The following is a 26,153-nucleotide window of genomic DNA, read 5'->3' as shown; positions in this document are numbered from 1 at the left end:
TCTCCAGAAGAAAAAATATTATAGGAAATACTGTGGAAAAATTCCTGAATCAGTTCAACATCATTTAGGAAATATTTAAATAATAAAATAAATCACAGGATGGTGAATATTTCTGACTTTAACTGCATCTACACATGTAGTGGAATGAAATAAAGCTCAAGCTAACTTGAGTTGAAGTGTGTATGACACAGAGGCGATGACCTTGACTAAAGCAGAGCAGCTTCTCTTTGATTCTGCATTGCTTTGTTCTCGGCGAATGTTTCCTCTTTATTTGGAGGGTTGATTTTTTTTTCAGAAGACGTGCTTTAAATGTAATGAGCTGCGTGTTCCTTGTGGACCGGCGACGCTTTGATCCTCCGTCATCCTGTGTTAACCGTATGAACCGTTCATTCCCATCAGCCCCTGCTGCACGTCTGAAAGATCCACACAGACACAACACTGATCCCGCAGTCTCTAAAGATCTCAGAGTCTGCTGCAAAGCACATTATGCAATCATTATTTAACCCTGTAAAGCCTGACGCATGAAATAATCATCAGAGGAACAGAGCTTGGTGGACAACTTCTCAATTGTGATCAGTTACTAGTTACAAATTATACATAGTCAGTAATGTAACCTCTTAGTTTACACATTTGTGGTAATTTAATCGGACTGCTTTTGGATTACATTTAGATTGCTTTTGTGGTAACTTATTTGATTGCACGATTGTAATGTATTTTAGACATTAATGGTAATGTAATCTGACTGCTTTTGGATTACAGCTAGATTAATTTTATTATAACCGTTATATGATTATACGATATATTTTGTAGATAGACTTGTAATAGAGTAGATGTTTGTGGTAATGTTATCTGACTACTTTAGGATTACATTTAGATTACTTTTGTTATAACCGTTATATGATTACACAATAAATTTTGTTGTCGGTAATATCATATCTTACATTTGGATTACATTTCGATTTCTTTTGTGTTACCCTTTTTTTAAAATGTTTAGCGAGTAATATATCTTAGATTAGACATTTATGGTAATGTAATTTGACTATTTTTAGATTACATTTAGATTACTTTTGTTTTGATATATATATATTCAGTAATATAGTATCTTAGATCATACATTTATAGTAATGTAATTTGTCTACTTGTGGATTACATTTAGATTACTTTTGTGCTAACTGTTATTTGATTACATTACAAACAACAAATGTTATTGTGTATCTTAGATTAAACATTAACGGTAGTGTAATCTGCCTACTTTTGGATTACATTTAGATTACTTTTCTGCTAACTGTTATTTGATTTGCATTATGAAATGTTTAGCCAGGAATATAATATCTTAGATTAGACATTAACGGTAGTGTAACCTGACTTCTTCTGGAATATATTTAGATTACTTTTTTGCTAACCGTTATTTGATTGTGATTACACAATATCATTTGTGTAGTCAGTAATATAATGTCTTAGATTAGACATTTATGCAATGTAATCAGACTACTTCTGTATTAAATTTAGATTACTTTTGTGCTAACTGCTATTTAATTACATTATAACATTTGTAGTTTGTAATGTACCTGAGATTAGACATTAATGGTATAATCTGACTACTTTTGGATTACATTTAGATTACTTTTGTTATAAATTTTATATGATTACACAATACATTTTGTAGTCAGTAATATCATATCCTACATTAGACATTTATAGTAATGCAGTCTGACTACTTCCGGATTACTTGTAGATTATTTTGACGCTAAACCTCATTTGATGTCACATATAAAGATGCAGGATAATCTTTTGCTGTTTTGACAGATAGAAATAATAAATCTCTGTATTCTTTATCAGCAACAAGAGCGTCAACCGCTTCTCTTTAAAGTGTAATGATGGACAGTTAATATTTTACCATACTCACACTAATGTTCCTCACTGTTAGTGTTTGCTGATAGAAAACCTTAATAACACAAAACCACACACTTTTACTGAACATTATGTACATTACGAAACAATAACATTACAAAAAACAACTTGACATTCACAGCAATATCACAACACACTAGCCAGCTCTAGAGAATATCATTCCACCGCTGTGAAACAGAGGAAGTACTGGTTCTGGACATGATCTTTCCACAACATTCTGACATTTCTGCTCCCATGATGAAAATATGTTTAATTTTATTGCCAAAAAGGATAATCTCCTACAAGCCTCTGTTGTCTGACTTGTTTGTATGACACAGGATTGATCATTTTGATGGTGTTAGACGTAGACATATCAAATATAACATATATAAAATGATACCGTAGGGTATATTTTGTGACTCTTATGCTTAAATACATTTGCATAATACAATAATTACTAAAATATTGTGTTGTCTAGGTAACCATTTTAAAACTTCGCTCTGAGGGGGTGGAGCTGAATGGATCTGCTGTACCACCTGATAAAAGAAAGACACGCCCACCTGAGGATGACGCCCACTGGAAGCTGTACAGGTGAATAAAACAATTATTGTTGAATCTTTACATATCATAACTATTATTTTCTAGTTAATTATAATTTATATAAAATTTTCCATTGCATTTATTTATTTGTACATCTGTGCTTTCAATTTTGTGTGTTGTTTTTGAAGTTTTAGTAAGTTTTATTGTTTTTTTTCTTGGGTTTTTGTGATTATTACTTTTATTATATTAATATTATATTATTATATTTGCCATAATTACTTTATTAATAAAAATTAAGACAAATAAAAATTGGGCAGCACGGTGGCTCTGTGGTTTGCACTGTGGCATCACAGCAAGAAGGTCTCTGGTTTGAGTCCTGGCTGGGTCAGTTGGTGTTTCTGTGTGGAGTTTGCATGTTCTCCCCATGTTGGTGTGAGTTTCCTCATGGTGCTCTGGTTTCCCCCACAGTCCAAACACATGCGCTATAGGGGAATTGATGAACTAAATTGGCCGTAGTGTATGAGTGCGTGTGTGTGTGTGTGTGAGAGAGAGAATGGGTGTGTATGGGTGTTTCCCAGCACTGTGTTGCAGCTGGAAGGATGTCTGCTGTAAAACATATGCTGGATAGTTGTTGGTTCATTCCGCTGTGGCGACCGCTGAAATAGACTAAGCAAAGGAATGAATGAACAGATAAAAATCTAGCTTGTATGTGTGTGTGTTTGTATGTATAAAATAATATTGTTGTTATTATTATTAACTAAAGTAAATGTAATTTTATTATGAATAATTTTACACACAGATGTACTTTAAGCAGTGTCCTAGTCTCTGTATCACACACACATTTGTCTCTCAGACTGATTTGTGGTCTTCGATGTTGTTCTGGTGTGTGTTATTGAGCTGAACAGAGAGGATAATCACACAGAGCTGCTCTATTCCACATCCCAGCATGCATTAAATGACTTTCTCAAATTATCAGCCGCATGAAACAAAAGTCAGGATAAACAGGGCTCAGCAGAACACACACACACACACACACACACACACACACACACACACTGCTTTAATGTGAATCGCCCGTCGCCTAATGAGATCAGATGGAATTAGATTCAGCTTTATTGTATCTGTATGGAGTGTCAGTGTAATTCAGTTAGCGGATAAACACACGCTGCTGCTGCTGCTGCTGCATCACATTTCAATGCATTCTGTGGTGCAAATGCAGATTACATACTGTATATGACAGCAGATCGCTCACTGTGCTGGCATGAAGACATCAGAACGTACTTCGATATCATATTCAAATTATATAATAGCAGTATTTCGGATTGGTAACAATATATCATTAAATAGTAAAATTATGCGTCTTTGATTTGTGAAATAAAGTCTTGAGGGTTTATCACCACATGACACATAAATGTTTAGAGATTTGATTAAATGTGTAAGTCAAACTATAAACATATATTCATTTTTTTCTCAAATGTAAAAAATAATGGCAATTTCTTAGTTTTACGTACAATATTATAAATACATATAATATAATACATACACATCTGTATGTAAAACTAATAAAAGTGCCATTATATAATTTTAAAAAGTTAATAATAATAATAATAATAATAATTCTCACAGCAAGAAGGTTGCTGGTTCGAACCTCGGCTGGGTCAGTTGGCGTTTCTGTGTGGAGTTTGCATGTTCTCCCTGCGTTCGCGTGGGTTTCCTCCGGGTGCTCCGGTTTCCCCCACAGTCCAAACACATGTGGTACAGGTGAATTGGGTAAGCTAAATTATCCGTAGTGTATGAGTGTGAGTGAGTGTGTATGGATGTTTCCCAGAGATGGTTTGCAGCTGGAACAGCATCCGCTGCTTAAAACATGTGCTGGATAAGTTGGCGGTTCATTCCGCTGTGGCGACCCCAGATTAATAAAGGTACTAAGCCGAAAAGAAAATTATTGAATAATAATAATGATATCATATTTATAATTTGTTAACTAACAATGATAAGATTATTATTATTATTATTATTATTATTATTATTATTATTATTATTATTAATAATAAAAATGTTGATGATGATAGTAATAATAATAATAATAATAATAATAAAAGTTAATATTTATAATAATAAAAACATTATTATTATTATTATTATTAATAATAATAATAATAATAATAATAACAATAATAATAATAAAAATCATCATCATCATTTTTATCATTTGTTAATGATGATAAAATTATTATTATTATTAGTAGTAGTAGTAGTATCATTGTTATTAATACAAATTATTAAGACGATGATGATAGTAATATAATATCTTAGACTAGACATTTATGGTAATGTAATCAGACTCCTTTTGGGTTACATTTAGATTACTTTTGTGCTGTCACTAATTTGATTACATTATAAATTGTGTTGTCAGTAATGTATCTTAGATTAGACATGTATGGTAATGTCATCTGACTACTTCTGGATTACTTGTAGATCACTTTTGTTCTAACCATTATTTGATCGCATCATAAAATGCATTGTCTGTAATATATCTTAGATTGGACATTCATGGAAATGTAATATGATTACTTCTGGATTACATGTAGATTACTTTTGTGTTAACTGTTATTTTATTACACAATGCAATACATATTCAGTGATATTATAGTTTATATTTTTTCCCTTATTTGATTACATTATATAATGTGTAGTCAGTAATATATCTTAGATTAGTCATTTATGGTAATGTCATCTGACTACTTTTTGGATTACATTTAGATTACCTGTTCTAACCGTTATTTGATTGTGATTACACAATATAATTTGAAGTTAGTAATATAATATATTAAATGAGACATTTCTGGTAATGTAATCGGACTACTTCTGGATTACTAATAGATTACTTTTGCACTAAACCTTATTTGATGTCACATATAAAGATGTTATATTATATAATAGTAGTAATACTACTACTACTACTACTACTACTACTAATAATAATAGCATTAGCATTGGGGGAATTTTTGTAAAAATGCTTAATTTTTTATTGATCTAAACAAATTATTAAACATAGTAAATATACTATTAATGACTGTAAATAAAAATATAATGAATAAAGTAATTATAGTGTAGTAAATATTGCAGAAAGTTATTTATTTTTTAATGAATAAATATTAAATTGTGCAAGGTGTGCCAGTACAATGACACATAAGTCAGCATAAATTAATTCAGGACAATATAACTGCTCTTTAAATATTTTCATTATCAACATATAATCTAATATTCACATTTTTAGTAGTAATATACTGACAAACGTTATCATGTGTTACACCTGTTGTCTTTTCTCCCTGTGCTCAGTGATTGGATCAAGAATCTGTCGGCTTACGCTACTGGTCAGTTCCTGCGAGGGGCGGAGCTGGGGGCGGAGCTGTGCGAGGCATGGCTGGTGGTGAATGCAGCAGTTTATCTGTGGAACTACAGCAGTGATTTACTGTCCAGAGGAGAATATCTGCTGCTGCTGCCCACATTCAGCCGCATGCTGGAGCTGCTGAGACACTCAGGGCATGCTGGGTAATGTAGTCCTGCTGTTAATGTTTCTGACTGAGTGATGGATGTTCCTTACTCGTGCTGAAGCTTAAAGTTCAGTGTGTGTGTGTGTGTGTGCTCCAGATAGGAATGCTATATGTTTATTGAGATGTTTTTAAATGTAGTTATATTTGAAGTATTGTCGCCAATAGTACTATCACAAATTGATTTGATTTTGTTTTAGTTGGTTTGCTTTGCTTTATATTATGTTTTGTGTATTATTATTTATTTTCATCCACTTTTCCTGGGCCGGGTCACGGGGGCAGCTGTCTTGGGAGAGAACCCCAGACTTCCCTCTTCCCAGACACTTCCTCTAGTTCCTCCGGGGGGGATCGCGAGGCGTTCCCAGGCAAGACGATGCCTGAAACATCTCCCTCGGTAGGCATCCAGGAGGCATAGAAAATAGATGCCCGAGCCACCTCAGCTGACTTCTCTGGATGTGGAGAGGCAGCGGCTCTTCTCCGAGCTCTTCCCGGGTGTCAGAGCTCCTCACCCTATCTAAAAGAGTGCGCCCTGCCACCCTGCGAAGGAAACTCATTTCAGCCGCTTGTATCAGAGATCTTGTCCTTTCAGTCATGACCCAAAGCTCATGACCATAGGTGAGAGTAGGAGCGTAGATTGAGCAGTAAATCGAGAGCTTTGCCTTTCGGCTCAGCTTCACCATAATGGACCAATGCATTGACCGCATTACTGCTGCCGCTGCACCAATCCGCCTGTCAATCTCACGCTCCATCCTTCCCTCACTCGTGAACAAAACCCCAAGATACTTGAACTCCTCCACCTGGGGTAAGGACTTTCCTCCAACCTGGAGATGGCAAAACACCTTTTTCCAGTGGAGCACCATGGCCTTAGAGTTGGAGGTGTTGATTCTTATCCCAGATGTGTCACACTCGGCAGCAAACCGCCCCAGTGCATGCTGAAGGTCCATGTCTGATGAAGCCAACAGAACGACATCGTCTGCGAATAACAGAGATGAAATCCTGTGGTCCCCGAACTATTATTCGCAGAATATTATTTTTGTTAATTATTTTATGTAAGTTTGTTAGTATTGCTTTAAAAAAGTGTATGTATATTTGGTTTTAGTTTGTGTGTATGTGTATATGTTTGTGTATATATTAAATAAAATTTAATTTGATTTGTATTATTTCACTTTTATTTAATTTAATTTAAATTTTATTAGTTTTATTTTAATCTTGTTTATAATTTTTCTGGCATTATAGTAATTTTGTTTTATTTAGTTTTATTTATTTGTTCTATATTGACAAATATATTAAAAACTCTGCATTATTCTATTAAACATAATTATTTAATATAAATATTCTTTAGATTTATTTTGAATAGAGTTTATGACTTTATTAAGTGGTGTGTGATCACTCCAGATTTTTTTATGTATTGTTCTTTTAAGGTGTGTAATAGCTACTTTTTATTTTAGTTTTGAATTTGTTTTATTATTATTTTTATTATCATTTATTATTATTTTATTATTATTATTATTTACATTTTTATTATTATTATTATTATTATTATTATTATTTATATATTTTTTATTAATATTATTATTATTATTATTATTATTTTATTTTTTATTTTTTTATTATTATTATCATTATTTTTTATTATTATTATTTTTGTTGTTGTTGTTGTTTATATGTTTGCTTTTTTATTTTACTTTAATTGTACACTTATTTTATAATGCTTTATTTTTTATTATATCTTTTTTATTTTTATATTTTATTTTGTTTTATTTTATATTATTTTTATTTTGGTTTTGTTGTATTTCAAATGAGCATTACCACACTCATAGCAGTGCGAGTATGGCTGTATATTGGCACTGGTGAGAGGCGTGTGTTGGCCCTGAAAAAGCCAAAGTAAAGCAAACACTAGCAGATTACTATGGTATAAATACAGCACTAAAACATACAAAAGAGAGAGACCGGCTTACTGTCACTTACCTGTTTGATAATGATTTGATCAGCTGTAGTTTTTGTCCCCTAAGGGCTTATAATACGGTCTCTGTCGCCATCGTGTGGCAGAGCTTCAATCGTCTTTGCTCTGCTCAGCATAACAGGCTGATGGCCGCCGATGTGCTGTATCTCTGAAATTATCAATATTTAAAATAGGCACTACCAACTAGGCACTTATTGGCGTTTCTGTGTGGACTTTGCATGTTCTCCCTGTGTTGGTGTGGGTTTCCCCCAGGTGCTCCGGTGCTTCCCCCACAGTCCAAACACATGAACAATAGGGGAATTGATTAACTAAATTGGCCGTAGGGTATAAGTGTGTGAATGCAAGAGTGTTTGGATGTTTCCCACTGTTGGGTTGCAGCTGAAAGGGCATCTGCTGTGTAAAAGTTGGCGGTTCATTCCTGCTGTGGCGACCCCTGATTAATAAAGGGACTAGCCGAAAAGAAAATGAATGAATATATATATATAAATTAGATTTTATTAATTATTTCTTATTATTTTGGAATTATAATTATGCATCATTGTGTTGTTTTGCCTTATTAAGCCGGTGTGTGTGTGTTTTGTGCAGTGAGCTGGTTGTGCTGGTGCTGCTGTGTGACGCTGTGGCTCAGGGACTCCTCCAGCAGTGTGTGTGTGTGGATCCGGAACCCCAGAGCGCAGTAAAAGCAGCAGAAAAGACTAAGAAAAGTCGAGGAAAGATTGTGGAAAAAACAGGCTTCACTGCGGGCCCTCAGCTGGACACGGCGGCTCTGCAGGACATCAGGAGAGCTTTAGAGGTGAGCCACTGCTTATCTACACACACACACATACACAACAAACACAGTGTCTGACAAGGGCTCTGGGGGCCTGAAACATTCACACCAAGCTCCAAATACCAGCTTGACTTCAAATGAGCAAATAAATGCCCCATGTGTTTGATTTATGCAGTTTTTTTATAGAAACTTAAAGTGGTGCAGTTTTGTCACTCATACATAAATATAATATAAGTGATCTTATCAAACTATGAAAAAATAAATGCATTTACTTACGTTTATTTTAAATAGAATTGTATGACTTTATTAAGTGGTGTGTGATATTGTTTTGTCTTTATTTATTTTATTGTTTTTTAATATTATTTTATATATATATTTATTTTACATTTACTTTTTTAAATTACATTCTGTAATTATAGCATTTTATGTTGCTTAATCCATTACTTGTATTATTTATAGGAAAAAAATATTGAGTATTATTATATTAAACAGATTTATGTTATGTAAGCATTAGATTTATTTGAAATAGAATTGTATGCATTTATTAAGTGGTGTATGATATCACTTTATACTTTTGTTTTTTTTTATTTTTGTTTAATTATATATGCATTTATTTTTGCATTTATTTATTTATGTATGCATTTATTTATGCATTTATTTATTTATGGATTTACTTTTGCATTTGTTTATTTACGCATTTATTTTTGCATTTGTTTTTTCATTTATTTATTTATTTATGTGTTTATTTTTCCATTTATTTGTTCACTTATTTATGCATTTATTTTTGCATTATTCATGTATTTATTTTGTGTTTATTTTATAGGTGGGCATAGATAATTTTTTTTAATCTAGATTAATCTAGATTAAAATGGCTCATTTGAATTCTGCTGAAGGCATTCAGAATATGTGTGCTACCCAAATAATAAATCTTTGAGAATAAGTTTCCCGAGCCAGGGTGTGCATTAGACCAGGGGCTCGTCTCCTATTTCCAAAATGCATCAAAAACTGCTTGAGAAACTGTTCTACTATGATAATTGGTGATGAAAATAAATGATGTTCAATAAGATGTGCTTGTGTTTACTGTTTATTCAGTTAAACATGAATTATAAACTGTAGGCCTACATAAACTCCAAACAGTGATTTCATACTTGCTTTTGATGTCTGTACGTACAGAAAATGCTGCTTCTCAATGCCAAGTTCACAGAGCCCTGACGGTGTGTCGAACATTGAGTATGTTTACATGGGCAACAATACTTTGATTAAGAGTCTACCATGTAAACAGAGACTTAATTCCATTTCTGTTTAGTTCAGTTATGACTTGTGGAGTATGTAAATATTAGTGGCATTATTGAAGTAAACACCGCCATCAAACTATTACCGTCATATAGGACTTTTCACCATATTTTCCGACAGGATCCAAGACACAGGCGGCTGTCAGTAAAGGACCACACACAACACGCACATACACGCACACACACCGCGAAATGCGGAAGTTTTTTTTCTTTACGTTTGGCGTGCGTTATTACATTTTATAACTCTCTCACCAATCCTTGCTCCTTATTTGCGTCTAAAACCCTAGTTTGTCACGGCGTATGAATGAAATGGTCATGAGTTAAAGTGAAACTGCCGAACTGCAGTTAAAGTCAGACATCCTGCTGATTGGATTCAGAAGGGCACTTGTTTGTCAGACGGCTCACCGGTCAGGTATACATCCGCGCTAAACTATCAAGGTGAAAGTCATCATAGCTTGCGTAGAATAGACCCAGCCCCCAACACAACTTTAAGAGTAGATTAACAGCGATTTTTATTTTTTTTTACATTTTTTTTTATTTTTTATTTTTTTAATCGCACGATAAGAGTCTTGCATTAACGCAGCACGTTAATGCCAATAACGGCCCAGCCCTAGTTTATTTATTTATTCATTTATTTATTTTTGTTTATTTATGCATTTACTTTTGCATTTATTCATTTATGCATTTATATATGAATTTATTTATTTTTGCATTTATTTATGCATTTATTTTTGCATTTATGTATGCATTTATTTTTGCATTTATTTATGCATTTATTTTTGCATTTATTTATGCATTTATTTCTACATTTATTTATGCAAATAATTTTGCATTTATTTATGCATTTATTTTTACATTTGTTTATGCATTTATTTTTGCATTTATTTATGCATTTATTTATGCATTTATTTTTGCATTTATTTATACATTTATTTTTGCATTTATTTATGCATTTATTTTTGCATTTATTTATGCATTTATTTTTACATTTATTTATGCATTTACTTTTGCATTTATTTATGCATTTATTTATGCATTTATTTATGCATTTATTTTTGCATTTATTTATGCATTTATTTTTACATTTATGTTTGCATTTATTTATGCAATTATTTTTGCATTTATTTTTGCACTTATTTATGCATTTATTTTTGCATTTATTTATGCATTTATTTTTGCATTTATTTATGCATTTATTTATGCATTTATTTTTGCACTTATTTATGCATTTATTTTTGCACTTATTTTTGCATTTATTTTTGCATTTATTTATGCATTTATTTTTACATTTATTTATGCATTTATTTTACATTTATTCATGCATTTATTTTATGCATTTATTTATGTATTTATTCATGCATTTATTTTTGCGCTTGTTCATGCATTTATTTTATGCATTTATTTATGCATTTATTTTTGCATTTATTTTTGCATTTATTTATGCATTTATTTATGCATTTATTTTTTCATTTATTTTTGCATTTATTAATGCATTTATTAATGCATTTATTTATGCATTTATTTATGCATTTATTTTTGCATTTATTTTTGCATCTATTTTTGCATTTATTTATGCATCTATTCATGCATTTATTTTTGCATCTATTTATGCATTTATGTTTGCATCTATTTATGCATTTATTTTTGCATTTATTTATGCATTTATTTTTGCATTTATTTATGCATTTATTTATGCATTTATTTATGCATTTATTTATGTATTTATTCATGCATTTATTTTTGCGCTTGTTCATGCATTTATTTTTGCATTTATTAATGCATTTATTTATGCATTTATTTATGCATTTATTTTTGCATTTATTTTTGCATCTATTTTTGCATTTATTTATGCATCTATTCATGCATTTATTTTTGCATCTATTTATGCATTTATGTTTGCACTTATTTATGCATTTATTTTTGCATTTATTTATGCATTTATTTTTGCATTTATTTATGCATTTATTTATGCATTTATTTATGCATTTATTTATGTATTTATTCATGCATTTATTTTTGCGCTTGTTCATGCATTTATTTTTGCATTTATTTATGCATTTATTTTTGCATTTATTTATGCATTTATTTATGCATTTATTTTTGCACTTATTTATGCATTTATTTTTGCATTTATTTATGCATTTATTTTTGCATTTATTTTTGCGCTTGTTCATGCATTTATTTTTGCACTTATTTATGCATTTATTTTTGCGCTTATTTTTGCATTTATTTTTGCATTTATTTATGCATTTATTTTTACATTTATTTATGCATTTATTTATGCATTTATTTTTGCATTTATTTTTGCATTTATTTTTACATTTATTTATGCATTTATTTTTACATTTATTTTTGCATTTATTTATGCATTTATTTATGCATTTATTTTTGCACTTATTTATGCATTTATTTTTGCATTTATTTATGCATTTATTTTTGCATTTATTTATGCATTTATTTATGCATTTATTTTTGCACTTATTTATGCATTTATTTTTGCACTTATTTTTGCATTTATTTTTGCATTTATTTATGCATTTATTTTTACATTTATTTATGCATTTATTTTACATTTATTTTTGCATTTATTCATGCATTTATTTTATGCATTTATTTATGTATTTATTCATGCATTTATTTTTGCGCTTGTTCATGCATTTATTTTTGCATTTATTTTTGCATTTATTTATGCATTTATTTATGCATTTATTTATGCATTTATTTTTGCATTTATTTTTGCATCTGTTTTTGCATTTATTTATGCATCTATTTAAACATTTATTTTTGCACTTATTTATGCATTTATTTTTGCATTTATTTATGCATTTATTTATGCATTTATTTTTTGCATTTATTTATGCACTTATTGATGCATTTATTTGTGCATTTATTTATGCATTTATTTTTGCATTTATTTATGCATTTATTTTTGCATTTATTTATGCACTTATTTATGCATTTATTTTTGCATTTATTTATGCATTTATTTTTGCATTTATTTATGCATTTATTTTTGCATTTATTTATGCATTTATTTATGCATTTATTTTTGCATTTATTTATGCATTTATTTTTGCATTTATTTATGCATTTATTTTTGCATTTATTTTTGCATTTATATTTGCATTTATTTATGCATTTATTTATGCATTTATTTTTGCATTTATTTATGCATTTATTTTTGCATTTATTTTTGCATTTATTTTTGCATTTATTTTTGCATTTATTTTTGCATTTATTTATGCATTTATTTTTACATTTATTTATGCATTTATTTTTGTATTTATTTATGCATTTATTTATGCATTTATTTATGTATTTATTCATGCATTTATTTTTGCGCTTGTTCATGCATTTATTTTTGCATTTATTTATGCATTTATTTTTACATTTATTTATGCATTTATTTATGTATTTATTCATGCATTTATTTTTGCGCTTGTTCATGCATTTATTTTTGCATTTATTTTTGCATTTATTTATGCATTTATTTATGCATTTATTTTTGCATTTATTTATGCATTTATTTATGCATTTATTTTTACATTTATTTATGCATTTATTTGTGCATTTATTTATGCATTTATTTTTACATTTATTTATGCATTTATTTTTACATTTATTTTTGCATTTATTTATACATTTATTTTTACACTTATTTTTACATTAATTTATGCATTTATTTTTGTATTTATTTATGCATTTATTTTTGCATTATTCATGTATTTATTTTGTGTTTATTTATGCATTTATTTTTGCATTTATTTATGCATTTATTTTTGCATATATTTATGCATCTATTTTTGCATATATTTATGCATCTATTTATGCATTTATTTTTGCACTTGTTTATGCATTTATTTTTGCATTTATTTATGCATTTATTTTTGCATTTATTTATGCATTTATTTACGCATTTATTTTTGCATTTATTTATGCATTTATTTTTACATTTATTTATGCATTTATTTTTAATGAATTTCTGCATTTATTTCTGCATTTATTTTTGCATTTATTTATGCATTTATTTTTAATTAGTTTCTGCATTTATTTTTACATTTATTTATGCATTTATTTTTACATTTATTTATGCATTTATTTTTACATTTATTTATGCATTTATTTTTAATTAGTTTCTGCATTTATTTTTACATTTATTTATGCATTTATTTTTACATTTATTTATGCATTTATTTTTACATTTATTTATGCATTTTTACATTATTTTTGCATTTATTAATGCATTTATTTTTACATTAATTTATGCATTTATATTTACATTTATTTATGCATTTATTTATGCATTTATTTATGCATTTATTTATGCATTTATTTTTTCATTTGTTTTTTTAATTTATTTTTGCATTTATTTATGCATTTATTTTTGCATTTATTTATGCATTTATTTTTACATTTTGTTTATGCATTTATTTTTGCATTTATTTTTGCATTTATTAATGCATTTATTTATGCATTTATTTATGCATTTATTTTTGCATTTATTTATGCATTTATTTTTGCATTTATTTATGCATTTATTTATGCATTTGTTGTTGCATTTATTTATGCATTTATTTTTACATTTATTTATGCATTTGTTTTTGCACGTATTTTTGGATTTATTTATGCATTTATTTTTGCATTTATTTATGCATTTATGCATTTATGCATTTATTTTTACATTTATTTATGCATTTGTTTTTGCACGTATTTTTGCAATTATTTATGTATTTATTTTTGCATTTATGCATTTATTTTTTTCATTTATTTCTGCATTTATTTTTACATTTATTTATGCATTTATTTTTGCATTTATTTATGCATTTATTTTTGCATTTATTTATGCATTTATTTTTGCATTTATTTATGCATTTATTTTTGCATTTATTTATGTATTTATTTTTGCATTTATGCATTTATTTTTACAATTATTTATGCATTTATTTTTACATATATTTATGCATTTATTTTTACATTTATTTATGCATTTATTTTTGTATTTATTTTTACATTTATTTATGCATTTATTTTTGTATTTATTTATGCATTCATTTTTGCATTATTCATGTATTTATTTTGTGTTTATTTATGCATTTATTTTTGCATTTATTTATGCATTTATTTTTGCATTCATTTATGCATCTATTTTTGCATATATTTATGCATCTATTTATGCATTTATTTTTGCACTTGTTTATGCATTTATTTTTGCATTTATTTATGCATTTATTTTTGCATTTATTTATGCATTTATTTTTACATTTATTTACGCATTTATTTTTGCATTTATTTATGCATTTATTTTTACATTTATTTATGCATTTATTTATGCATTTATTTTTAATTAATTTCTGCATTTATTTCTGCATTTATTTTTGCATTTATTTATGCATTTATTTTTAATTAGTTTCTGCATTTATTTTTACATTTATTTGTGCATTTATTTTTACATTTATTTCTGCATTTATTTTTACATTTATTTATGCATTTATTTTTAATTAATTTCTGCATTTATTTCTGCATTTATTTTTGCATTTATTTATGCATTTATTTTTAATTAGTTTCTGCATTTATTTCTGCATTTATTTTTGCATTTATTTATGCATTTATTTTTAATTAGTTTCTGCATTTATTTTTACATTTATTTATGCATTTAATTTTACATTTATTTATGCATTTATTTTTACATTTATTTATGCATTTATTTTTAATTAATTTCTGCATTTATTTCTGCATTTATTTCTGCATTTATTTTTGCATTTATTTCTGCATTTATTTTTGCATTTATTTTTGCATTTATTTATGCATTTATTTTTAATTAGTTTCTGCATTTATTTTTACATTTATTTATGCATTTATTTTTACATTTATTTATGCATTTATTTTTACATTTATTTATGCATTTATTTTTACATTTATTTATGCATTTTTACATTATTTTTGCATTTATTAATGCATTTATCTTTACATTAATTTATGCATTTATATTTACATTTATTTATGCATTTATTTATGCATTTATTTATGCATTTATTTATGCATTTATTTTTTCATTTATTTTTGCATTTATTTTTGCATTTATTTATGCATTTATTTTTGCATTTATTTATGCATTTATTTATGCATTTATTAATGCATTTATTTATGCATTTATTTTTACATTTTGTTTATGCATTTATTTTTGCATTTATTTTTGCATTTATTTATGCATTTATTTATGCATTTATTTTTGCATTTATTTATGCATTTATTTTTACATTTATTTATGCATTTGTTTTTGCAAGTATTTTTGCATTTATTTATGCATTTATTTTTGCATTTATTTATGCATTTATGCATTTATTTATGCATTTGTTTTTGCATTTATTTATGCATTTATTTATGCATTTATTTTTGCATTTATTTTTGCATTTATTTATGCATTTATTTTTAATTAGTTTCTGCATTTATTTTTACATTTATTTGTGCATTTATTTTTACATTTATTTCTGCATTTATTTTTACATTTATTTATGCATTTATTTTTAATTAATTTCTGCATTTATTTCTGCATTTATTTTTGCATTTATTTATGCATTTATTTTTAATTAGTTTCTGCATTTATTTCTGCATTTATTTTTGCATTTATTTATGCATTTATTTTTAATTAGTTTCTGCATTTATTTTTACATTTATTTATGCATTTAATTTTACATTTATTTATGCATTTATTTTTACATTTATTTATGCATTTATTTTTAATTAATTTCTGCATTTATTTCTGCATTTATTTCTGCATTTATTTTTGCATTTATTTCTGCATTTATTTTTGCATTTATTTTTGCATTTATTTATGCATTTATTTTTAATTAGTTTCTGCATTTATTTTTACATTTATTTATGCATTTATTTTTACATTTATTTATGCATTTATTTTTACATTTATTTATGCATTTATTTTTACATTTATTTATGCATTTTTACATTATTTTTGCATTTATTAATGCATTTATCTTTACATTAATTTATGCATTTATATTTACATTTATTTATGCATTTATTTATGCATTTATTTATGCATTTATTTTTTCATTTATTTTTGCATTTATTTTTGCATTTATTTATGCATTTATTTTTGCATTTATTTATGCATTTATTATGCATTTATTAATGCATTTATTTATGCATTTATTTTTACATTTTGTTTATGCATTTATTTTTGCATTTATTTTTGCATTTATTTATGCATTTATTTTTGCATTTATTTTTGCATTTATTTATGCATTTATTTTTACATTTATTTATGCATTTGTTTTTGCAAGTATTTTTGCATTTATTTATGCATTTATTTTTGCATTTATTTATGCATTTATGCATTTATTTATGCATTTGTTTTTGCATTTATTTATGCATTTATTTATGCATTTATTTTTGCATTTATTTTTGCATTTATTTATGCATTTATTTTTGCATTTATTTATGCATTTATTTTTGCATTTATTTATGCATTTATTTTTGCATTTATTTATGCATTTATTTTTGCATTTATTTATGCATTTATTTTTGCATTTATTTATGTATTTATTTTTGCATTTATTTATGCATTTATTTTTGCATTTATTTATGTATTTATTTTTGCATTTATGCATTTATTTTTACAATTATTTATGCATTTATTTTTACATATATTTATGCATTTATTTTTACATTTATTTATGCATTTATTTTTGTATTTATTTTTACATTTATTTATGCATTTATTTTTGTATTTATTTATGCATTCATTTTTGCATTATTCATGTATTTATTTTGTGTTTATTTATGCATTTATTTTTGCATTTATTTATGCATTTATTTTTGCATTCATTTATGCATCTATTTTTGCATATATTTATGCATCTATTTATGCATTTATTTTTTGCACTTGTTTATGCATTTATTTTTGCATTTATTTATGCATTTATTTTTGCATTTATTTATGCATTTATTTTTACATTTATTTACGCATTTATTTTTGCATTTATTTATGCATTTATTTTACATTTATTTATGCATTTATTTATGCATTTATTTTTAATTAATTTCTGCATTTATTTCTGCATTTATTTTTGCATTTATTTATGCATTTATTTTTAATTAGTTTCTGCATTTATTTTTACATTTATTTGTGCATTTATTTTTACATTTATTTCTGCATTTATTTTTACATTTATTTATGCATTTATTTTTAATTAATTTCTGCATTTATTTCTGCATTTATTTTTGCATTTATTTATGCATTTATTTTTAATTAGTTTCTGCATTTATTTCTGCATTTATTTTTGCATTTATTTCTGCATTTATTTTTAATTAGTTTCTGCATTTATTTTTACATTTATTTATGCATTTAATTTTACATTTATTTATGCATTTATTTTTACATTTATTTATGCATTTATTTTTAATTAATTTCTGCATTTATTTCTGCATTTATTTCTGCATTTATTTTTGCATTTATTTCTGCATTTATTTTTGCATTTATTTTTGCATTTATTTATGCATTTATTTTTAATTAGTTTCTGCATTTATTTTTACATTTATTTATGCATTTATTTTTACATTTATTTATGCATTTATTTTTACATTTATTTATGCATTTATTTTTACATTTATTTATGCATTTTTACATTATTTTTGCATTTATTAATGCATTTATCTTTACATTAATTAATGCATTTATATTTACATTTATTTATGCATTTATTTATGCATTTATTTATGCATTTATTTATGCATTTATTTTTTCATTTGTTTTTTCATTTATTTTTGCATTTATTTATGCATTTATTTTTGCATTTATTTATGCATTTATTTATGCATTTTTTAATGCATTTATTTATGCATTTATTTTTACATTTTGTTTATGCATTTATTTTGCATTTATTTTTGCATTTATTTATGCATTTATTTTTGCATTTATTTTTGCATTTATTTATGCATTTATTTTTACATTTATTTATGCATTTGTTTTTGCAAGTATTTTTGCATTTATTTATGCATTTATTTTTGCATTTATTTATGCATTTATGCATTTATTTTTACATTTATTTATGCATTTGTTTTTGCACGTATTTTTGCAAATATTTATGTATTTATTTTTGCATTTATGCATTTATTTTTTTCATTTATTTCTGCATTTATTTTTACATTTATTTATGCATTTATTTTTGCATTTATTTATGCATTTATTTTTGCATTTATTTATGCATTTATTTTTACATTTATTTATGCATTTATTTTTACATTTATTTCTGCATTTATTTTTACATTTATTTATGCATTTATTTTTACATTTATTTATGCATTTATTTTTACATTTATTTATGCATTTATTTTTACATTTATTTATGCATTTATTTTTACATTTATTTATGCATTTATTTTTACATTTATTTATGCATTTATTTTACATTTATTTATGCATTTATTTTTACATTTATTTATGCATTTATTTTTACATTTATTTATGCATTTATTTTTACATTTATTTATGCATTTATTTATGCATTTATTTTTGCATTTATTTATGTATTTATTTTTGCATTTATTTTTGCATTTATTTATGCATTTATTTTTACATTTATTTATGCATTTGTTTTTGCAAGTATTTTTGCATTTATTTATGCATTTATTTTTGCATTTATTTATGCATTTATTTTTACATTTATTTATGCATTTATTTTTTTACATTTATTTATGCATTATTTTTACATTTATTTATGCATTTATTTTTACATTATTTATGCATTTATTTTTACATTTATTTATGCATTTATTTTTACATTTATTTCTGCATTTATTTTTGCTTTTATTTACGCATTTATTTTTGCATTTATTTATGCATTTATTTTTGTATTTATTTATGCATTCATTTTTGCATTATTCATGTATTTATTTTGTGTTTATTTATGCATTTGTTTTTGCACGTATTTTTGCATTTATTTATGCATTTATTTTAGCATTTATTTATGCATTTATTTTTACATTTATTTATGCATTTATTTTTGCATTTATTTATGCATTTATTTTTACATTTATTTATGCATTTATTTTTACATTTATTTATGCATTTATTTTTGCATTTATTTATGCATTTATTTTTGTATTTATTTATGCATTTATTTTAGCATTTATTTATGCATTTATTTTTACATTTATTTATGCATTTATTTTTGCATTTATTTATGCATTTATTTTTACATTTATTTATGCATTTATTTTTACATTTATTTATGCATTTATTTTTGCATTTATTTATGCATTTATTTTGTATTTATTTATGCATTTATTTTTGGATTATTCATGTATTTATTTTGTGTTTATTTATGCATTTATATATTTATGCGTTGATTTTTACATTTATTTATGTACTTTATTTATTTATTTGTTTTATTTATTTATTTATTTATTTAATAATGCATTTATTTTTGCATTATTCATGTTTGTTTTGTGTTTATTTATGTTTTTATATATTTATGCGTTGGTTTTTACATTTATTTATGTACTTTATTTATTGATTTATTTATTTTTTAAGCATTTATTTTTTTATTTATGCATTTATGTGTTTATTTATGCATTAATTTATGCATGTATGCTAGCAAGCAAAACAAGCCCCAAATATCACTCTGAGTTCAGATAACCTTGGAGTAAATAAATCTTCCATGCATTTGAATTATGCAGTTTTCATATAAACTTAATGTGACGCACATTTGTCAGTGGTACATAAATATGTCATAAATGATTTTTGCACTCTACAAAAAAAGAATGAATAAAAGACATGATGCGTTCTAAAGTGCCTCTATTATGAATTTTTGAAAATGAGCATTCATGCGGTGTAACACAGCTCTTAGTGAATGAAGCGTCCTGCAGAGTACAGTGTGTGTAAAGTTATTGACTCCCAATCACAGAGTCGATTCATTAAAAATGAGTCACTTTCAGAATGATTACCTAACCGTCTTTATTTTGACATCAACCTGAGACAGTAGCAGAGTGCGCAGAGAGCACATTTGTGTGTATGCATGTGTGTGTTTGTTTGCATGTATGTATGTGTGTGTGTGTGTGGGTGTTTTTGTTTGTGTGCGAATGTGCAGTGCATCTTTGTGCATAAATGTGTGGTTTTGTGTTTGTCTTTATCTTTTATAGCATCTTCTAGACAAGCAAAAAATATGGTCTCGTTTTCAGAAATAAAATGCCAAAATGAAGTGAGTTTTTCCTTAAAACATGCTAAATAATCTGACAATAGGATAGGTGAAACAGTTGTCAGATTATTTGGCTTTATTTTGATTTATTTTGACTCATTATTTCTGAAATCAAGACAGTATTTTTTTACTTGTCTTGAAAACGCTCCTTGATTTAAGACTTCTTAGATACTTGGACTAGAAACAAGACATAAACTAAGTAAGAAAAGCACTTCAGCAGTGCATGAGCGTGTGTTTCAGATCCAATCGAACACATTTAATGAACGTTTCCTATTAAACTGCTCTTTCTGAAATGGATTCACAGTCAGATGCTGTTAAACGTCTCGCTCGTTCTGCCGCTTCTGATTAAATTTCATTTTGCTGCCTTTTGTGCAGATTTACAGAGCCTTTGCTGCACATATCAGCGCTAATTCCACATGAAAGCCTTTATAATAGGGAAATTATTCGCTAACTACTTTTCCTAACACTGCTCTTTTCACACTCCACATGAGAAGCTAATCTGACCGTTTCAAACACGCGTCAGGCTGCAGAAAACGGCAGATTTACACTCAAACTCTGAGTTTGAGGATGTGCTGGAGATGCTCTGTGCTCTGCTGATATCTGTGTGTGTGTGTGTGCGTGTGTGTGTGTGTGTGTGTGTGTGTGTGTGTGTGTGTGTGTGTGTGTGTGTGTGTGTGTGGTGCTGATATACATCATTTTGTGCAGCACCAAATGTCCCCACAAGTATAGTAATACCAGTATTATTGATTGATTGATAGATACATTTATTTACTTAAAATTTTTTACATTGTGACTATTGTTTATCATTGCATGCATATGTCTAAGTGTGTGTGTGTGTGTGTGTGTGTGTGTGTGTGTGTGTGTGTGTGTGTGTGTGTGTGTGTGTGTGTGTGTGTGTGTGTGTGTGTGTGTGTGTGTGTGTGTGAACATGCAAATGTGTTTGCTGGCATCCATGTGTGTTTATCATTGCATGCATATGTCTGTGTGTGTGTGTGTGTGTGTGTGTGTGTGTGTGTGTGTGTGTGTGTGTGTGTGTTCGTGTGTATGGTTGCGTGTGTGTGTGTGTTTGTGGATGCAAATTATGGCAAAGATGTACTGTATATCTGTATATCCATAAGAGCTGAGCCATGTGTTTATTATTGTGAAGAGTGTGTGTGCCATGGATCTGTGATGTTGTATGTGTGTCTAACTATATCTGGTTTTTGTGTACATATTTCCTTTTATGTGGACATAAATTGTTAAGGTGTGTGTATGTGTAGGTGTGCGAGTATGCTCTGAAGCTGTCCAATGGAAACACTGATCCAGTGCCTATCATGGTGAGGAAGAAGCTCTTGAGCACGTGGGTCTCCGTTAAACAGCAGCTTCAGCAACAGATCGGACTCAAACTGGACATCAATGATGAGGTGATGCCAGAAAATCAAACTAAACCTGTCTGAATGGACTTGTTTTTGACTAGAATGAGCTGCAAATGCAACTGTATGGGGTGTTGATTTTGAGTAGATGAACCAGGATTTGTGGCTCATAAACTCTACTATATACTGTGAGAATATGGAGGCAAACACAGCTCGGATTTATTCAGAAAAGATTAGAGCGGATAATATTTATATGGACAGAAAATAGGATGAAATTCTGATGCTTGTAGTGAAAATTTATGAACATACACTATACACTTTAGGTCTTTTTACTCTATAGAAGATATTTAAAAGAATATATAAATATCACACACATTACTGTATACAGCATCTAGTCTTAAGGATTATTTCCACTGACTGGTATGGTACGGGACGGTACGGGTCACCTTTATCAGGCTTGCTTTTCCACTGCTTAAAGGGACCAAGGGTACTCTTTTGGTGGGCGTGGTGTACGACAGAGAGTTTCAGTCAACATAATTTTCACTCGAGAAAATGTCACAGTAAAGCTCAACGGGTCGTTCACATATCATATGAGAAGCACTTCTCACAAAACAGAGGCTTTACACATAAATACTTGTGTAGAAATGTACATTACTAACTTTTCAATGAACATAAGTTGATTATAACTGCAGATCAATGCGAAATAGCCTACTGTAACGTCTGTAATTATATAAAATAAATAAATAATTGAACACGTACAGACCTGCGAGCGCAAACAAGAAAGTGAAACCGATCGCGCTTCAGACTGGCTCGTAAAAAACCTACAGGGCACAGGATAAAATCTGCTCTTCTTCTTAGCTTTGTGGCTGTTCATCAAGATGAGGACAAGGTTTATTTGAGCCCGAATCGACCATGGCTTGTTATTATGTGTATACATAATTCCGCTGTAATGTCTCGCCTGTGAATACAAACATGGCGGTTCCTTTGTTTTCATTCTGGCTTGTTGTGTAAGCTAATGACTTCTCTCTGTAAACCAATAGCGTTCAGCTGTCTAGCTCCGCATTTTGGTACCCTTTCTTGTGTTGGGTACCCTTTCGAAAGGCTGCCAAAAAAGTGGTTCGGTTCGGTACACCTTTTGACAGTGGAAATGGCCGTACCTACCACTCAGTGGAAACAGGCCATTAGTATATACTAGTCTAATATTATGTCATGTAATACAGTAGTGATTGAGAGATGGTTCCTTGTATTGAGATGATTTAGAGAGAATCACCGCTGAGGAACAAAGACAGTAAAAGTGCTGGAAATTAAACCGTAAGCCTCAAGAGCATGATGATTCCTTTTGATACACATTTTTGTAAAACATTATGCATGTTACTACGTTAAAGTAAGTTGTCTAGCCCAGTGTTTGCATTGAAATATTAGAAGATATTATTGTTTACTTTACAATTATTAGTAAAGATTTGACAAAAAGTGAAGCTTAAGCTGAAGGACGTTTGTGCACTTACACTCAAATACCTTTCACTTGATAAAATCTAAATCTGAACCATCAATCATTTTGAGAACCCATATAGAAATCTGATATATATACAGTTAAAGTCAGAATTATTCACCCCCCCCCCCCCCCCCCCCCCTTTGAATTTGTATTTCTTTTTTTAATATTTGCCAATTGATGTTTAACAGAGCAAGGAAATGTTCACAGTATGTCTGATAATATTTTTCCTTCTGGAGAAAGTCTTATTTGTTTTATTTTGGCTAGAATAAAAGAAGTTTTTTTTATTTTATTTTTTTATGAACCATTATAAGCTCAATATTATTAGCTCCCTTCAGCTATATATTTTTTCGATAGTCTACAGAACAAACCATCATTATACAATAACTTGCCTAAATCCCCTAACCTGCCTAGTGACCCTAATTTTCAATCTGGTTTCAGACCACATCACAGTACAGAGAGCGCCCTTATAAAGATAATCAATGACATCCGCCTAAATACAGATTCAGGCAAACTAACAGTGCTGGTACTGCTCGATCTCAGTGCCGCATTTGACACTGTCGATCACAGCATACTTCTGGATAGGCTGGAAAACTGGGTTGGGCTGTCTGGGACGGTCCTCAAATGGTTTAGATCTTACCTTGAAGGGAGAGGTTACTATGTCAGTATAGGTGACCTTAGGTCGAGGTGGACACCCATGACATGTGGAGTCCCACAAGGCTCGATTCTGGCACCTCTCCTGTTCAACCTTTATATGCTCCCGCTGAGCCAAATAATGAGAAAAAATCAAATCTCCTACCACAGCTATGCTGATGACACTCAGATCTACCTAGCCTTACTGCCTAATGACTACAGCCCCATTGACACCCTCTGCCAATGCATTGATGAAATTAACAATTGGATGTGCCAAAACTTTCTTCAGTTAAACAAAGAGAAAACTGAAGTGATTGCGTTTGATAACAGAGATGAGCTTCTCAAGGTGAATGCGTACCTTGGCTCTAAGGGTCAAACAACAAAAAATAAGGTCAAGAATCTTGGTGTGACTCTGGAGTCAGATCTGAGTTTTAATAGTCATATCAAAGCAGTTAGTAAATCAGCATACTATCATCTCAAAAACATTGCAAGAATTAGATGCTTTGTTTTCAGTGAAGACTTAGAGAAACTTGTTCATGCTTTTATCAGCAGCAGGGTGGATTACTGTAATGGCCTCCTCACTGGCCTTCCCAAAAAGACAGTCAGACAGTTACAGCTCATCCAGAACGCTGCGGCCAGAATTCTGACCAGAACCAGGAAATCAGAGCACATCACACCTGTCCTCAGGTCTTTACACTGGCTCCCAGTTACATTTAGAATAGATTTTAAAGTATTATTACTGGTCTATAAATCACTAAATGGCCTAGGACCTCAATACATTACAGATATGCTCACTGAATACAAACCAAACAGATCACTCAGATCTTTAGGATCAAATAAACTAGAAATTCCAAGAGTTCAGTCAAAGCAGGGTGAATCGGCTTTTAGCTACTACGCCCCTCGCTGCTGGAATCAGCTTCCAGAAATGATCAGATGTGCTCCAACATTAGGCACGTTCAAATCAAGACTGAAAACACATCTGTTTAGCTGTGCCTTTACTGAATGAGCACTGTGCTACGTCCCACAGATCAAACTACTATGTTTTTCTCCTCTTTTTAATTCTTTTATAACATTTTATCAGCTTTTATTTTATTTTATTTTTATTTTTACCATTTCTATTATTTGTTTTTATTTCTCTTATACTTGTTTCTTTTATTCCTGTTTATGTAAAGCACTTTGAATTGCCACTGTGTATGAAATGTGCTATATAAATAAACTTGCCTTGCCTTGCCTTGCCTAATTAACCTAGTTAAGCCTTTAAATGTCACTGTAAGCTGTATAGAAGTGTCTGGAAGAATATCTAGTCTAATATTATTTACTGTCATCATGACAAAGAGAAAATAAATCAGTTATTAGAGATGAGTTATTAACACTGTTATGATTATAATATTCTCTCAGTTAAAAACAAAAATTGGGGAAAAAATAAACGGGGGTAATAATTCAGGGAGGCTGATA

General features: G+C 28.0%; 1 protein-coding gene across 1 annotated transcript in view; it reads left to right on the top strand.

Moving 5' to 3' along the window:
- LOC130240003 (cilia- and flagella-associated protein 46) overlaps positions 1-26,153 on the top strand; it is a 172,699-nt gene that overhangs the window by 50,549 nt on the left and 95,997 nt on the right. Inside the window, 4 exon segments of the mRNA XM_056471418.1 lie at positions 2,369-2,481; positions 5,773-5,985; positions 8,533-8,740; positions 22,484-22,627. Of these exon segments, the coding sequence (XP_056327393.1) occupies positions 2,369-2,481; positions 5,773-5,985; positions 8,533-8,740; positions 22,484-22,627 (678 nt within the window).

Source organism: Danio aesculapii, chromosome 13 (assembly GCF_903798145.1).
Source record: "Danio aesculapii chromosome 13, fDanAes4.1, whole genome shotgun sequence".
NCBI lineage: Eukaryota > Metazoa > Chordata > Actinopteri > Cypriniformes > Danionidae > Danio > Danio aesculapii.
The sequence above is the reverse complement of the archived record's forward strand: the minus strand, read 5'-3'. Positions and strand labels throughout refer to the sequence as shown.